An 18,969-nucleotide genomic window follows, 5' to 3' on the forward strand; every position below is an offset into this window, starting at 1 on the left:
ACCATGGGCGGCCATGGTGCAGCGGTAGGGCGGTCGACCCATGATCATAAGATTGCAGGTTCGATTCCCGCCTTGCACGCCCATGAGTCGAAGTGTCCTTGGGCAAGACACTGAACCCCAGCTTGCCTCTGGTGGTAGGCGGGCGCCTGTGTTTGGCAGCGGAGCCGCCACCAGTGTGTGAATGTGTGAGTGAATGTGTGTGTGACTGGGTGAATGGGTCTGTGACTGTAAAGCGCTTTGTCCTTGTAGGAAGAAAGGCGCTATACAAGTATACGCCATTTACCATTTATACGCCATTTACTTCTTAAAATAATCCATATGTAGTGACTAATAAGCATTGTAGTTAAAGAAAGTAACTTTAATTTAAGATCTACCCTCTGTCGTTTCATTTAGTTCATTGTCTCAGTTTTTCATGCGATAAATGCAGTCAGGCTAAGTCAATGAAAATTGTAGGAATTGACACTAAAGGACAATTTTTCAGATTATTAAACTTAAAAGTGGTGAAAAAAGACAATGTTAAGCGTCATAGAAAACATATGCGTTCGCCGATTTATCCTTTGTGACTATATTTCTGTGAGACATGAATGGTGAAAAAATGAAACAGCTTTCTTCTTCTACCCCTGCTGGTATCCCTTCAAGTCAGACTGGAGCTTTGCCACAAAACAGGAGCATCAAATTACTCCAGCTACAAGGGCTATTTTGCAATCTGTCTGTGTGTATATAAAGAACAGTTGTAACTCATGTTGGTTTGTTTTCAAAATGATTATTCTTTGTAAAGCATAGAAGTAACATTGAAGCAGACTGTGGTCAGACTCACACAAGAAGCACCTCAAGCTGTGTGGGCAGCTTTCTACAATAAAAATGAAACAACATCCTTTGTTTTTGTGTTTGTTTTTTACAAAAATACGTTTATTCTTTAACATTTCCATTTGAAATTTACAACAAATCATAGAATGATTTTGAATTTTATTTCTTTATTTATTTGTCTATTCATTTTTTAATTTCTTTATTTAATTATTTAAGCAATAATATTTGTAAAAACAAAACAGAAAGAATTTGTCATTGGTTGATAGATGTTTAGAAATGTGTTTCCAATGTTAAAAGTGTAGGGTGTATTGTTCATGCACCTATAGAAGAAATAGTGCATATTTGCACATTTATGAACAGCTGAATTTTAAGGTTGAAAAAAACAATTCCATACCCAGCAACCGAACATCATGATCCATCTTTATCACAGAGAATGTATGATTAAAACAATATAATGGTTGCATTGTGGAGCTAATACAAACTGTATTGCAAACCCCTGTATTAGGGAGATAAGGATAACAGCCCTAAGACAGCTCTTATATGGTGCAACAGGATGGAAGTTTTGAGAAAAAGAAAAAAAAAACAACTTCATTAATATTTCAAATGATCAAAATCAGAGAACAAACTGGTTCAAGCCAAATTAAGCTTCTTCTTTTGGTCAAAGCGTAACATGTAATCAGAACTTTTTATTCATCTCATGTTCTTATCTCCACAGCCACCCGTGATGAGTCTCTCTGTGTGATTGCCAATCCGGCCTTTGTGGTGTACTCCTCTATCGTGTCCTTCTATGTACCCTTCATCATAACTCTGCTGGTTTATGTGCAAATTTATGTGGTCTTGAGGAAGCGCAGGAAACGTGTAAACACAAAGCCAAAGCAGCGCATCTGCCAGGCAGCTGACACTGACGGGGCCACTTCACTGAAGGTGAGCCGTTGAGGCAATCATGCATCAAAACATGAAAATCGTTGCTTCTCCAATCAATACGCTTCCAGATAAATACATATTTGTCAGCTTTAGAGGAATCATTGGTGCCCATCAGAAATTGTATTACGCTGTAGCATGTCAATAAAGGGAACACGTTCTCAAAAAAAAAAGCGATTTTCTTTGTAAAAAGTGGACTCAATTCAAGTGTTCAATACTTTGTGTCAAAAGGGTAATTCTTGGTGAAAGTTGGCCTTTTGACAAGTTCTTTTCCCTCCCTGTGGTTAATGAAACACTGCTCAGCTGCTTCATATTAATGTCCTTTACCTGGCACATTCCATGCCAACAAGTCAGCTTTCTTAATTAATGCAATGAACCTCTTGTAAACTTTGGCTTTCTGGCTAATGATTTTCCTGTCATAGTCAGACTCAATGGCCCATGACTGAGAGGCCAACTTATCCCTTGATCATTCACTATAAATCACTATTGTTTAAGTGTCACCTTACACCAAACACACTGACAGTTCTTTGTGTCATCCCATCTGACCTCATGGACAGTGGGACCTGTGCTCCTGCGCTTACACATCTTCTGTCAGGTGCTCTGACAGTGCACTCTATCCTTGCCTGACACAGCTGTTTCCATTTCAGGATAAGTGCACTCATCCAGAGGATGTCAGGCTGTGCACCATGATTGTGAAATCTAATGGGAGTTTTCCTGTCAACAAGAAGAAAGTGGTGCGTGTCCTTCTTGTGTATTAGTTTGTATTAAGCAGGTTTTTTTTCCTTTCGTCGCAAGTTTTTTGAAACTAAAAATTAAAGTCCCTCTATGACAATTGTATTTGTTTAACCAAAATCTTACAACTTAAATGTCTTAAATAGTCATATTTCATGTTTATCTAAAGGATAATCTCCTCTTGGGTGTGCTGAGCTGAGTAACCCCGCCCTTGATCGACCCTTGATCCCCCGTTTCTGCAAGCTGTGTCTTGCATGTACGTAGAGCTTGAAACAAATGGGGGACCACAAACAGCATGACTGACAGTCTCTATTCTCAAAGTTTTAATCTTCAGCGATAAAGAAACTGTGAAAAGTGACTTTTTTTTGTTCTAAATCAACTCTTTTTGAAAAATGTCTGAAATGACAAAACAAATATGTGTACCAGAGCCTGCTGTTTAATAAAATTACACACGAAAAAGAACTTCAATAAGTCCATGAAAAATGTGTAACACTTTCTTTTACAGTACAGTACTTACAGTGTACTTAAGCGGTATTTACATGGTACTTATTGTGTAACTGCTGGGTACTTTCAGGTTATTTACATGGTACTTTTTATGGAATTTACTGGGTACTTACAGGATGTTTACATGGTACTGACTTAGGGCTGACTTTCTTTTACAGTCCAGTTTCACTGTACTTAAGGGGTAAGTAACAAGTAATATTCAAGTGAACATACCCAGCATTTACTACTGAAAGGACCATGTTGTTGAGTGGAAATAGGGCTGCCTTTCTTTTAAAGTCCAGTTTTATTGTACTGAAGGGGTAGTTTCTGTGGTAAATTCATGGTAAATACCATGAAACATACAGCGAGTGCAGACCTAAAGCTCAAGGTACTTTATTTGTACTTACCTTGTTCTTACATGTGGTAAGTACCACAAAAGACACCTTTGCACAACATGTAAATACCCAGTAAGTATATTATAAATACCCAGTATGTACCACATTAGTATGAACCAAATGGTACAACATACACATAAAAAGTACCATGTAAACACCCTGTAAGTACCCAGTAAATTACATAAAAAGTATCATGTATATACCCTGAAGGTACCCAGTAGTTACACAATAAGTACCATGTAAATACCACTTAAGTACACTGTAAGTACTGTACTGTAAAAGAAAGCATTACTGAAAAATGCTTTCTGACATTCTAATTTAGGCTACATTGCACAAGCAAGCAGCACTGGATGTGGATCATAACACATTTAATGCTAGCACATGCAGATTGTATAATTAACTTGCACAACAAAATGAAATTTAATACTAAAAAGTGACTATTCACACGTAATTTTCCAAATATGTGCAGCCAGTGCTGAACTTTTTTCTTGGCCGCACGGATGCAGAGAAAAATTACGTTTAGGATTACGGGTTATGGATTCACGTGGTGGAGGCGGCCAGTTTTGGTTAAGTCAATTGTGCAGACGCACGCAATCTGAGCGTTGGGTGCAGCGCAAAATTCTGTCAGCAGCGTGAGTGGCACGGCACAACTTGGTAACTGTCTGAACCACCTGAACCATTGGGCGATTTGATTAAAATCGAAAACTTTTTAAATATGTGCTGCCAACAACAAAATCCAGCCTTGGTCCCACTAAAAATATGCAGGAACGAGCCAACTTCTCTTCTCCTATACCTGAGCTAGTGCACGCTGCACAGCACAGATCAGGAAACTTGCGCAAACACATGCAATACAGGGCGTTGTGACATCAAAACAACTTATTAATTCAAACAGAGAGTCTTTGATCAAGAGCATGATTTTCAGCGATTTAAAAAAAGAAACTTAGAAATCCAAAAATGAAATAATTTTTTTATACTTTTGTTCTCTTTCATAAGAAAAATACCACAAGTATTTGTCAAAAACTCAAAAAATACGATTTCAACAAAGGAGGACTTTTAAGCAATTCAATGTTTAACTAAGGAATTATTATATGACTTTTTATTTTAAAAATGTCCATATTACAAATGATAATACATAATTTTGGGAGGGTATTTCTATCAAAATTCACCCTTAAATCAAAATGAAAAATGACCGGCTGCTGCTTCCCTCCTGTGATTGACCTTGTTCAGATTTTCATCAAAGATGTGGCCAACGATGGGGAAGATCTGGAGCTGGATGAGCTGAACAACAGTGGCAGCAGCCAGAAGCAGAAGCAGCTGACGCAGAGTGTTCTTGGAGACACTCCGGCAACCAGCCACCAGCAACTAATGCCTAGCAAGGCCAACGCCAGTCCCACTTCCACACCGCCCACACCCCCAGAGGAGGGTCAGAAAGCAGAAAAGAATGAAGATACCACGGATGTCCTGACTGACCCAGCACCCATTGTAGCCAAAGCCTTCCAGACTCAAGCCTTACCTAATGGCAAGACTCAGACGTCTGTCAAAACCATGAGCAAGAGGAAAATCTCCCAGCAGAAGGAGAAAAAGGCAACTCAGATGTTAGCCATTGTCCTTGGTAAGTTACTTTTTTAAAAATAAACGTTACAGTTTGTCTTTATTTGTGTTCAATCAGATGCTTTTTTTTTTATAAATCTGTGCATTAAACTTTTGCAAGCAGTTATCCTGTTGTCTTATCTAGGCCAAAATAAATTCCAATCAGTGATCAGATCATCAAATATGAAGGAAATTAATCTGAAAGCTCTCAAGAATAAACAGTCGTGTCATTTCTTATTTAACTGCAAAGCATTCATGTTTTTTCCCTATTTGTCTTTCAACGTGAAGTAATTTCAAAGAGTTTGAATCTGAGCCCTAAAACAATCCAGATGGTGATGCAAGTAAAAGATAAAGATTCTAGAAAAGTAATTTTCATAGTTAGAAGCCAACTTTTCTGCAGTTCTGTTACTTAAACTTTCTGTCTTTGCAGCATAAAACTTTTTTTTTCTTTTATCTTTTCAGGTGTATTCATCATATGTTGGTTGCCATTTTTCATCACGCATATCTTGAACACCCACTGCACGAAATGCAAGGTTCCCGCTGAGATGTACAATGCGTTCACTTGGCTGGGCTATGTAAACAGCGCTGTAAATCCCATCATATACACCACCTTTAATGTTGAATTCAGAAAGGCTTTCATTAAGATCTTGCACTGCTAAACCTCCACATCAATGTCTGATAAGAGTGAAGAAAAATGATAAATAAAGGGTTAGGCCACATCTATTGGCAAATACCTCATTCTGTGAAGGAAGTCACATCGCATGGGAAACCGCAATCTGCTTTTCAAAGTTACGGATTACAGTGATTGAAAAAAGACTGATGATTTCTTCTAAAAAAAAGGCACATCTGCTCTTTATGTGATTTGCTGTGGAGTACATATCTCCATACCACTGAATGTAAAACAAGAAAAGTCTGTAACAATGACCTGCTTGTGAAAAGAAAAAGAAAGTAACCTTGTTCTTAAAAAATCATTGTGCTTGTTATGTAAGGAGCCATCTGTTTATATCACACACATGCAAACTGATATTTAAAAGTGTGTGCATTTCATGTTTTGATGATGGAGACTTTCTGCAAATCTTAAAGACATCAGTGTTTCATACAGTGTTAAAAAGGATGAGTCAGCTCTTATTATTGAAATCTATATCACTGACAGGAATGTGTGTCGATGGGAAGATTTATTTGCTGTACAGTGCAGCGATGCCAATATGTACATTTTTCAATTTTATAAAATAATAAATCTATACCATCATCATTATTATTATTTATATACTTCACCGGTACTGTACATAGTTTTTCTTACATCAACTGTGATAATATGCCTGCAATGACAATGTGATGCATGCTACAATGCTCCTTTATTTGACTTTTATTGAAATGTATGTTTTAAAAAAGAAAGAAATAAGTAAAAGATCTACAATAAATGAAGTTCAGATGAAGTAAGTACTAAATGAAAAGTGTTGTTGAGTGTCAGGGCTTTTGTCTGCTGTTTAAAGCATTCAAGCTCATACACTTACGAAAATAAAGTCAGAGATTTCATGTCCAAGGATTTTTTTTTAAGGAAAATTTATGATTTGTACTGAGGTAATTAATTAAGGCCTAGTATATCAATTTCACCTTTATAGCTATTTTTATATACTTTTGCACCTAGAATACTGCCACAGGTTTCCCCCCACCCCATGCAGAGGTGGCCCACAGCAAAACAGTCCTTGAGATGGATCAAAACCTGCCCCAACAACAGACCAGTGTCAAGCTCATCCGTGCAGACGCATAGCATCCTCTTTATCACAATGGTAGCAGCCTGTCTCTCGTGGTGAACTAACTCCAGTCAGTGTGCATTAACCAGAAAATGTCTTTGGAGTTTAATGCAAAACATTTTGTACAGTATTAACCAAAACAACAGATACTTTAAAGAGATTCAAGTTGTGTTATCTTCCTGTTTCTGTGATGATAAACTGAAAATAAATGAAAGATATTATTAAAAAAACTTAATCAGGTTAACGTGAAAAGGATTTTCAGCATTTGATGATCCAGAAATAGGATGTTGGCTTTAATTTGGCAAAAAAAATAAAAGTTAAATTAATATTCCTCAAAATGACCAATCATCAAGTTTTTTTAAAAGGCAATTTAATAACTCGTGAAGATCAGGTGGATTTACTGTGTATCTCTACACAATCTGTGGACTGTGTTAGTAAGTATTAACTGCACATTGCTTTAATGGAATTATTGGAACTAAACTAATAACCTGAATGTGGAATTTGCAGCTTCTTGTCATTCAGATGTAAGAAGTTCCTCAGATAAAAGCACATGTATGTTGAGTTATGCATATTATTTGAAGGGATGAATCTGACTTTAAATTGAAATTTAACAAAGAACAAAAATAAAATCTTTGTAAGAGTACACACTCTGGAAAGACAAAAGAATTAAATAGGTTTTCTGATTTTCATAGTCTCAGAATGAGGGTAACTATTTCACTACATGTTTACATCTGTTTCTGTTTTTGAACTTTTTTTATTATATTCTTTATTGAAGCAAAGAAGTTTTAGGTCCCAACTCTTTGAAATAACAGCAACTAAAGTCAAATTTAATATAGTTGAACTAAAACAATATACACCAAGATCAATCTCTAAAACATGATTTCTTTTTTTTATATTCAACTTTAAAAAAACAGTTATTCTAGCATTTTGTCAAAATTGAACTATTAAAACAGACAGCTTTTTCAAAACTAATGAAAAAAACAACATAAAGAAGATGCACTTGAGCAGAACAGAAGTGGTAAACAAACTGCCTCATTCAACTGCTTCATCAAATTGGGGGGAAAAAAAATAATGTGCAATCACCTGTTAAAAGCAATAACTATAAAGTTCATTATGCTCAAAGGAAAACAACGTGACATTTGTGGGAGCCTATAATTTTTTGGCTGCAGGAAATCTGTTTTGCACTGCAAATCGTTTTTAAAGCAAAAACAATAAAAAAAAAAATAATAAAAAGTGGGAAAAAAGTTTATTTGCAAAACAGATATGTTCTTATCCGTGAGTCTCTCAATCCTTCTGGTGGCTGCAGTGCACCTGTTCCCCCTTTGTATCCCTGAAATTCATATTCGGTTTCTGTTTCTCTTACCCAATTGTTAATGTTCAGCTTAGATTTGTGCTTTGCTGTTCAGGGAGGTAACAATCCCAAAATGTAATCTAGCATAAGTAGAAGGTTGCAGATACAGGACTGTTGCAGGGCTTTTCTTGATGCTTGGTTTCTCACCAAATATGCCATATACAAGGTTTGCACCATTTCAATAAGACACATTGCAGGGACCAAAGAGCAAATTTAATTTGGATTTCATGAACAGCATGAAATGTATCACAAACTCGGAACAAGGACCTATTTGAGGGTTTTAAAGTTACTAATTGACAAAACATGTGCATTTATAATAGTGTTTCTACAGACGCATAAACCTTTAAAAAGAATTCTAATAACTAGAGTTTATATGCTCATATATTTGAAAAGAATTGAGCAGCTAAATTTTTCAGTATCACTGCCACATGATTAAGGGATCTGATCTTCAAAGCTAAAAGTGCTTTATCTATTCGCACACATTCATTCATTGATGGTGATTGAGTTGCCATGCAAGGGTTCAGTGTCTTGCCCAAGGACGGCGCATATGCAGGCAGTGACAGTCAAGAACACAGTATGCTTGGACTGTTTGTGCCTTTTCCCTGCTGTCTCTGCACTTTTTCTAGCTTTAAAAGGCACACAAGCCTTACAGGCTTCCTTCTTAAATTTGACGCCCTCCCTTTTGCAGTATCTGCTACCCAGCTGAAGGACTTCTACCCCAACAGGCACCAACAACCTTGTGACCGCAACTTGGGTCAGTAACCTTAACAATTAAGACACAGAACACAATTTTGTCTGTCAGATGTTTCCAGCAGTCTCCCAATAAATGGGCCTCCCAGATCATTCCAGCATTTTTTCCTGCCTTTTAATCCAATTTTTCCCAGGTGATGATGACATTTTAGCTCCTCCTTTTGTCCAAGTTTGCAGAATAATAGCCACAAGTCCAATGATATGACTACAAATTTAAACAGCCATGGATGTCAAGATTAAGGACGTACTTGAATGCATCCCCATATCTGCACACAGTGTTGTCCAGTAGCAATACACCATCTGGATTCAGATCAAGGAGGCTATACCTCCAAATCAAACCTCTCCAGGTCTAACTGCCATTACCCACTGGGGCATTTAGGCCCCCCAGCAGCAACATCTCCCAGAGGTAGCACCCTACATCTACCATTAACAACTTCCAGTGAAATGAGAATTTTTTCTTAGCCATTAACCGCTTCATGATACTGTCCAGGATCCAAGATAGTGGGAGTTATAAGTAGTTTTATATTTCCTTTTCAATTAACACCCTGGGCAACTAAAAAGAAGAAGAAAGAAGATCAAACTCCTCTTAAAGAAATTGGTTCCGAGCATCAAGTTGTAAGTCAAGGTGAGTCAAACCTCAAGCTTCTGCCTCACCAGAAATATATCTGATGTCCTAAAAGCCACTTTTGGTAGCTAAAGAAATGGATCTGGACACAAAGGATTCCATCTTTGACCACCCTCTGATTAACTCCCGGGATTTTTCTGTAACAAAAACCCCTCTACCCACACAAAGATGGTAATCACGGGGGAGGATTATGGCAAGTAAAAAAAATGTGTGTGAAATTATTAAACAGAGAATCAACAAAACCCTTTGAGCTCAACAAAGGTGAACACAGATTCATTGGCTAAACTATAAATGGAACATAAATGTTGAACTAGAAAATTGGGTTATCATAATAACCCAATTGTAGAGAGTAGAAAATCATTACTTTGCAATCCCTGTTATTATTTACCAGGATTACAAAATGTGTAAGAATGAAGTTAAATTATTTTTTTCTCTATATTACCTTTTGTATTTATTGTACAACAACAGTATAGTCAGCCTTGTCCCTTTTGGCATTGGCTGATGCCAAAGGTGACACCTGCTGACACCACTAATACCATCCTAGATTTATGGGTTCTGATTTGACATGCCCCTTGGCAAAGACTGTCAGAGAAAGACAGTTATTGAGGTTCTTTGACACATTTTATGCTGTGCTAAAAATAAAACGTGTTCTATTGACATATCCTATGATTAATTTTGTAGCTTATATTTCACTACAAATATTCTTGTGCAAAAAAATGAAAAGAAAAATTTTTTTCTAAACAAACAATGCAAAAAGAAAACATATTTTGTGTCACAATGACCTTTACAGACCCAGAATTATCAATATCCCAACTTTGTAAATCCTATGTTGCCATTTTAAGTAAAGTAGGTATACATATTTGAGTTGTTTTTCTGTTTCACAAGATTTAAGTTTCGCCTGTGCATGAAGCAAACAAAATAAAGAAATTATTAATATGAATTATCTTCACCTAATTTTTTGTGGCAAGTAAATGTTTTGTTTTGCCCTCTTTTTTCCCTTTTTTTTTTGAAGTGCTAAAGATCAAAGGTTAAAACCCATAAAACAACTCTATTCGTCCTTTTCACGAAGGATCAATGGGATTACTGCATGATGGTGCAGTGGTAAGCCTCACCACAAGAAGGCCCTGGTTGAAACCTGACTCGGTCCTTTCTGTGTGGAGATTGCATGTTCTCCCCGTGTATGCATGGGTCATCTCTGGCTTCTTCCCTCAGTCCAAAGACATTCTTCATAGGTTGATTGATTGCTCTAAATTGTCCCTAGGTGTGACTGAGAGTGTGTATGGATGGGTAATTGTGTGGCCTTGCAACAGACTTTGAGTGCCCTGCAACAGACTTAGTGTGCCCTGCCTTCACCCAATAGTAGTCAGGTTGGGTTTGGTGGCTCTGTGACCCCAAAAGGGATACAGCAGTTTAAGAAGACTGATGGATGTATCATTGGGAAATGTAACGTGTGATTAATCCAGATCAGGAAAAAAAAGGTCAGAGGAGACACTAGTTGTGACAGATGCACTGTAAAGCCTGCGGAAATTTATTTTGATCTTAGGTTGTGTAACTTCAGCCCTTTGATGTACCCTAAGAAAATTAAAATTGACTGTTAGCTAACTGACCACTGAACGACTAGGGTTGTCAATAACTCAGTTATTTTTAAACCACTAAAAATCTTTTGAATGTGCTGGAGGAGTTCAAGAATCAGTCTGCTTCTTTCACTATCAATATGAGCATTAGTTGTTTTAGGTACGGGCAGTATGGGCGGTTGCCTGGGACGCCAATTTAAAGAGGGCGCCGGCTCAGCGCTTCGGTTTTTCTATTATCTCCTATGTCACAGTGTTTGAAATGGCCTGAAACCAGTGAATCGCCCCGTGCACCCAGCTGCACGCACCACGTTCCTGTCGGCTGAGAAGGCACCCAAAAAGTGTGTAAAGAAAAAGAGGAGGGGTGTAAGGAATTATTTCAACTGCAGGTTTCTACCAAATGAAGTGGACAGATGGGGGAGAAAGGTGGGGTGGCGAAATCCACTTTACGAAATATTTTAAAAATCTATGATACCGTGACATTCTATAACCTACATTTTAATACAGGTATATAAAATTCTGCATGCTTTGTTAATTTTTGTCTGAAATGGCCAAATAAAAATAGGGAACACCAAATGATGAGGTCACCAAGGTGAAAATTGGTTTAGTTGACCACTTTGGTGGGAAAGTTTATTGTCAAGCGCCAAAACGCCAGAGCGATGGACAGTAAAAGGACAAAGCCATCTGGTACCCCATTTAGATAAAAGAAAAGAAAGAGGAGAAGCAATATAAAAGACAAGGGTTTGTCCTTATAGCTAGGGATGCACGTTTTCCAGTGCTACCTGCCACAACAACGTCAACAACCAATTTTATTTTTTTTTGTGTGTGTGGTCGATGACTAAAACTGAAATTGGCCTAAATGTTGCAAATGATTCATGTGTCTGCTGTACCACTAAAACTTTATTGTGCAATTATTTCATAAATGGTAATGCAGCATGCTCCTGCTGTCATGAGACGCTAAAGGGGTAAATAACTTCAGATTAGTCATTACTTTAATAATAATTTGTGGCAGTCTAAACATTTTCAAACTTTTCTTTAACCAGTTAACTGGGAATTTTTAAGTTAAAGTGGGTATATTTTGACCCTGCATGTATGAAGTTTTTTTCTGTTTTTTTTTTTTTGTCCTTTCATCATATTGGGTTTCTTGAATTAGTCAATGGAATTTTCAGAAATCTGATTTTTATTCTCTTACGTAGAGATTGATATATTATATATTACATTTTGTTGGATGTATATCAAGTTGACATGGACGAACAAAATTAAACTGTGACTCTAATGGGGTGGGGGCGTCTCACCTGAGGAGTGATTCAGTGTAGAACCAACACTGAATATGAGAACTACATAAAAATGTAGAGAAAAAAAGTGTTATTGGAAAACACACACGGCATTAAAGAATTGATTTTCTTTCCTTTTTTTCCTTTGCTTTTCCTTTTGTCCCTGCTTTAGAACATTTTTAAAGCACAGCTTTCAAGGATTTATATTTAAAATTCGTCAAATTAAAAATGATAAAATTAATCTTGAAAAAAATATATCATAACAGAGAAAAAACAAACAGCACAAACTCCAATGCACATTGAGCATGGTGCTTATTCAGGGTTTATCCCAGTAAACATCTTAAGTGGTTGTTTTTCACCATTCAATTAAGAAGAAATATCAATGCAATCATTTTATCTTCATTACTTTGTTGTACTGTACAGTTGTTTTGGTTCCTCTGGTTCTATTGTTGCTGCAGGGCATCACCATCATTCTGATTAAAATTCTGATAATATCAAGTTAATGTCTAAATGTTTGCCTGCCTAGAGCAGGCCTAAAGACTACAACTAAAAAATTATTGATGTCTTCATGTCAAAGTAAAAGAATTCTTTTTTTTCTGACCATAATAAATAAAAAGATATCTAATCCCTAAAGCATTTTAACGTAACATAACTGCAAATTCAAATGGAAAATAGCATGTACTGGCACTAATACATTCCTCTGCTCATTATTCAGTGTTTTAAAATAGAAGAAAAATCTGAATCTGATATTCCAAGTATGAGATGAAACCTACTCACAAAACATTATATGTTTCAGGTAATTTTAAATCAAATTCAAGATGGAGTTCAGACATTGTTTCTGCAACAGCAATTGAGCCAGATAACAAAAAATATGTATACATTTTTTCACATTTTCAATTTTTCTGTTGTACTTTCAAGAGCTTCAAATCAGTTAGTCACTGTAGTTCACAAAGAGAGAGAAAACCAACTAAAACAAATTAGAACCAATAAATTATTGTTCTTATAACTCCAGATCTTAAAAACTAAGTCTTAATATATTTCTATCTCATTTAATTGGCTGTGGAGGAAAACTTTATTTTTAGCAGATTGTTTTTATTTGTAATATTGCTTGTTTGTGTATAAGGATACACATTTTGAGATGAGCATTGGAATTAATAAACATATTTTCTTCACCAATATTGAACAGCTTTGTGTCCTGTATAGGCCTAATCTTGCTCAACAAATTTACAATGATAAATATTACAGGAGGAACAAGTTGGATGGTCTTCCAGAACACTAGAGGGTGCTGTAGTTTTGTTAAAGTACTGGCATGTGACCTAATCTACCAGCAGAGGAAACCTGTTTCGGAGGTCCTCGTAGTTGGAAGAGCAGCAAACAAGCAAATTTATTATGTCTTAATTTTAAAAAAGTATGCAAGATCTGATATCCCAATGAAAGGTTTCAAAAAACTAACCACTGTCAAGCAGGTTTGAAAAAAAATAAAAATAAGAAAAAGCATGCAGATCGGTCAGGGTTAGAGGATGACCGAACATCACAGAAATAGAACAAGAAAGTCTGGTATTAGTGACGCACGAGGCAAGTGAACATTTATGGAGCTGAAGAGATGAGCCAAGTCAGGCAGGTGAAATAACAACTGAACTGGGCAGGCGGATGCAGAAACAAGCAAGAAGTTTAGAGAAGGCAAAAAAAGACAAGAACAATGGTAGTTTCCCAAAGTAATACTGTAACAACATAAAAACTTTGGCAAGATGTTGAAGAATCGTACACAGTCAGCAGTCAGGGATTCCATCTTGTGGAGGTTGGATACAGGGAAACTAAGCAGTGCTATAAGAAGAAGCTGAACTAAATACCAAAGAAACTGTGATCTGTTAAAACCACTTTACCAGCAACGGGAGAGAGGCTGTCGGGAAACTACTGCAGCTCATGGGTCACATGGTGTCCCATAAACAGCATGCTTCATTTCTGGAATGTTCCTGTCTTGGGAGAATCTTAGCTGTTATACAACATTCCAATGACATGAGGAAAGTCTACATGGAGCTTTAGTGACTAGGAAAGCACTCGTACAGGAATAAAGAAAAATATGCAGCATAATTTGAATAACATACAAAGACCTACTTCTGAAATGAAGTAAAACATGTTTGAGGGCAACTTTTTGAACTTTAAAGGAAACAACGATAAATGCAAAATATAAACAAAATTTTGGATAACATAACATAAACAGACTTTGTGAAAATTATATCTTGAAGAAATGAGACAACAAAGTGAAACAGAATAAATTAACAAAACAAATTAAGCTAGAATCACAAACTGACCTCTTAACCCTTGTGCTATCTTAGGCACTTTAACAGTGGGAGTTGGGTCATCTAGACCCACTAGACAGTGCTCTGAACCTTTTTTCCTTCAATGATTTTGTGATCTTCACTGGTGTCCATGGATTACATGAAATCTTTCCACCTTTATCCACTTTTGTCATGGTAGGGAGAACACGCCAATGTAAGGGTGGGGTCATCTAAGATAGCACAAGGGTTACAACCTTTTTTACATTATTACACAATTTAGATGCACACCATCATGTCATTCATTTTTTTAATACAATGTCAAATTTTTTCTTTGCTTTGTTTCAATAAGGGCATAACAACTGATTAATTTGTCAAGTCTTTAAAGGAAGTTGAGGTTTAGCAAATGATGGAGAGACAACTGAAATAGTAAATGGTAAATTTACCACGCAATTTTTTTCTTTATTCTCTTTCTTTAATGATCCCCCTCTGCATTTTGTTATTCTTAAACCTTTGTTCATTATAAATTGCACACACATTTTTAAAAAAACTTTTTTGTGATAATCTTGAGAGGCAGAGCAGCTCATACATTCCTATGTTACGCAAGTGGCAGCCTTTTGCTTGTTGTTGTCATTATGATTCCTCCAAAAGTGAAATTCATCTCATTTTATCTTGAAAGGGACTTGTTTTAAACTGTTCGTGTCCTTTTGTAATCTCAAAATGGGATGACACAGTGAGAAAAAAGTAAATCCTTATTCATTCTAATCCTAATGCAAATCAGTTGAGAGCAGTTGACTAGTTTCTGATTTAAACATCAAACGTTCTTTCAAATTCTTGCAGAAACTGACTCACATGACTTTGCAACTTTTATTAAACTTGTTTAACCAGCTTGTTATGTGTCATTCTTTGTTGGGGAAACATCTTACAGATTAATTAAACACTTCCTCATAACTGGATATTTCCACGCAGTTTCACTGCACCATCCGATACTGAAAAAAATGCAGTCAACCCAGTCATCAGATCTTCTGGTTCAGGTTTGATTAAGTTACCGGAGAACAGTGATGTTTACCGACAAGGAAAAACAGACCGTGCTTTCTTTGTTTTCGCTGGTGGGAACCAATGGGCAACAAATAGATTGGTCCTCACATTAGTCACCAAAGTCAACTGACCTTGTTTTGGGTCAAAACATTTGTAACAACTAAACAAAAGGAGGACAAGTCTTTTTTTTTCTTTGTCCAGAGTAGGCAGATTTAGATGTCTGAACAGTCTTTGCTTGTGCAACAACTTTTATTGTTATGCACTAGTTTGCTTCTGAAAATAAAACGTGCAGTTCATTAGACTAATGGAACTTCACATGTTCAAGTTACTGCAGCTATGAGGGGAGACAATAAATATTTCTGCAGAAAGACTTTCTTGTACAGACAGCTTCTTTATAAAAAGTTTAAAGCAAGCTTTAAATGTATAATTTCTGGCTGAATGTTGTAGAAGTTTTGTATTTTACTCATCTTATATAAACACTGTGATTTGTGTTCAGGCTGCTTACTATAGTTATAATTAACGGAGATGAATAACATAGATGCGTAGCATAAATCAAATAAAAGCCCATGCGTACAGAGAAATGTTATATAATTTGGAATTACTGAATATATAAATATTTGTCTGATACATATATACATATATTGAACAACATATCTAAAAAAGGAACAGTAAACGGATTAATCACTAAGTATAACAAGCACCAAACATAAAAAAGGCTAAACTAAACATAGCAAATATCAAGTTTTAAGCACTATTTTTATAAACAACAATTAGACTACTACAAACTTCCCTCATAAGCCTTTTTTTCTTTTGTATGTTTTTTTTTTATTTATTTCAACACACTTGATCTCATAAGACAATTAGCAAGCTGGTGACAATTTCCATATAAGGCCGTTAGGAAATCCCCAACTCTGTCCCCAACAAGACAGAGAAAATAAGAACCACTTCCACACAAATTAAGACCATTGAATGCTTTTTATTATTTTAGTTTAGTTGTTTTAGTTTGAATGCATTATAGAGTCACCCTGAATTATATGTAATTAGGTTATAGAAGTTATAGACAGGTAGGTCGGTCGGTCGGTCGGTCGGTTGGTCAGTCGGCAGGCAGGCAGGCAGGCAAGTTGGTACTTTTGCTGTTACTTTTATTGGATAAATCAATCAAGAAAAGTTTAAAATATAGTGAATCAACACATCATTTATGGTGAAATCTTGCAGTCTAAAAAGGTTTACATTTTAGGAAAGTATGTACTGATAATTTTTGGACAAAAATCGACAGATAAGAATTGTAAAAAAAAAAAAACTGCAATTTATTACAATAAGACTTGGGTCATTTTCACAACCTTATAGGGTCAAATTTGAAAGTTCTTTTAAGTAACGATCCACAGGGCCATCTTCGAAAGAGATGCTAAAAAAAGAACACTCAGAATGATGGTGATACAACAAAACATTACCATAGAAACAAACACACAAAATCACATGCAAAGGAGGAGATGCACTGGAGCAGAACGACAGACAGGATAACTCAGCAGCAACCCTGCTATAAATCATGACATATTGGTGGCTGCAGAATCCTTTGGCGTCATCAAAAAGACAAAGGACCCGCAGATGTAACATACGTCTTCCTTTATCAAGAAAGAAAAGGTCATTCTGAGCACCTGAAATCTATAAAATAAAGAGAAACTGCTGTTCTAAGTGCTTCGCTGAATGTATTGTAAACACAGCGTTGTTGCAAAATTGAATCCATTTAAAATTCAAATACACTAAGCTGTTTCTAGTGGCACACACACATACAGACGAAAAGCTGTTGTCAGTCCTGGCATACTATTTCAGCTTACACAGACAAATTAAACAGCTTCCAATAAAATTACATAAAACCATTTAGCAGATTTTCAAGGGTTCTTTTTCTAGGTTATTCGGTCCTCCTTAAAGTTCTGATAACACTGTGGTTACTGCTTCTGTCCAATCTCATGCACCTATTTGTCCCATAATTATTGTCTTTGTTACACTGTAATGTCATATATGGTGAACTGAATGAGGAAATAAATCAATGGTGTGAGAACATAAGAAGTGTATTTTGAGTTACTGTTATGCTCAGGGTATGAGACCTGACAGTTGTGTATAATTGATGTGGAGTCTTGTAAGTAAGAGGAAGCAGAAACTCTGTCAAAGGTATTTCCTTCTAGACATAGCTGGAAGTGTTTGAAAAAAGGCTTACCGGTTATCCTATAGTGGCGCTTTGCCCACAGGTTGTTTTAGCTGCTGATAATCACGGATCAACGTGTGGTTGACAAAGCTACGAGAAGAACATTGGACTGCAAAAGCTTCTGAAAATAACACTGCAAACCTATATGGTTCTCTATTCAGAGTAAACACGTAAAGCTTGTCAGACTGCAACTAGAATGATAACTGCTGGGAAATAACACTGTCTGTGGCCTTCACCTTACTGCCTGTGTCTGTTATTAAAAAGTATACCTTTTAATCCCAACAGGTCAAATCCATTTTCTGTGTGATTAAAGGAAGTATCACCTCAAAACATTTTGCTTGACTTCACTTAACGATCCAACTCCTATTTGCTCTTTTTCGCTCCTGTATCATCAAAACTTTGAAGCTAATCCCTTAGAGAAAAAAATATTACAATATAGTACAAATAATTGGATGTATTTCTAATTTTGGCCCCTATTTGTTTATGTAATTTAGCATGAAAGGTCATCAGATGTCATCGCATCATGTCAAAAGCTTGAGGTCAATATGCACAATAGAGCCTGTGTTTCTAATTGTGCTGGAAGTGAAACGCTCTCTCAGAACTGCGCAGAGTGAAAATCTCATTCTTGGGGAGATCAGTTCACTTACTTTCCCTTTGAATTCACTTTGGATCCATTTAATGTGCTCCACTTTCTGTTTTTTTTTCTAACTCTCCTTAGTTCCCTAGAGAAGTCTCACTGTGCTCCACCTGACCAACAGAAGCAGAGAGCTGCTTTTCAAGATAAATGGGTATTTTAAGATGGTTAACCAGGCAGGCATAACCTCATTCCATTTCATGTCCAGCCTTATTATCTAGTTATCTTTATTAACAGATAATAAGTTATGCCTAAAACTAATTTTAATGGTATATGAGTGTCAGAATCATCAGTTTTAAGTTTTGAAGGATTCTCTCTTTTAGTTGTTGTTTCTCCTGCATTTTAGGCTCAATGTCAGACTGGAAGTCTTGCATTTTTGTTAGACATCCACCGAAGAGACAAGATGAGTGTCCTTGTAGCTTAAATATCAAAATAAAAGCTTGACAGTCATTAAGGATGGATGATGCATCAATACACAAATGCCACTAAGAAAATGTGCAACATCCAGACAAGAGAAGAATACACAGCCTCCAGTAATTGTCGTAATTCTCTCGATATTTTCTAA

At 36.3% G+C, this 18,969-nt stretch overlaps 1 protein-coding gene across 1 annotated transcript in view; it reads left to right on the top strand.

The window, feature by feature from the left end:
- The window catches only part of drd2a (dopamine receptor D2a), a 59,038-nt gene extending 52,574 nt beyond the window's left edge, over nt 1-6,464 (top strand). Inside the window, exons 5-8 of the mRNA XM_004075413.5 lie at nt 1,523-1,731; nt 2,376-2,462; nt 4,566-4,950; nt 5,391-6,464. Coding sequence (XP_004075461.1) covers nt 1,523-1,731; nt 2,376-2,462; nt 4,566-4,950; nt 5,391-5,587 — 878 coding nt within the window. The 3' untranslated portion in view covers nt 5,588-6,464. The remainder of the gene's footprint in view (nt 1-1,522; nt 1,732-2,375; nt 2,463-4,565; nt 4,951-5,390) is intronic.
- Nucleotides 6,465-18,969: the final 12,505 nt, after the last annotated feature.

Source organism: Oryzias latipes, chromosome 13, assembly GCF_053564925.1.
Source record: "Oryzias latipes strain Hd-rR chromosome 13, Olatipes_Hd-rR_3.1".
Lineage (NCBI taxonomy): Eukaryota > Metazoa > Chordata > Actinopteri > Beloniformes > Adrianichthyidae > Oryzias > Oryzias latipes.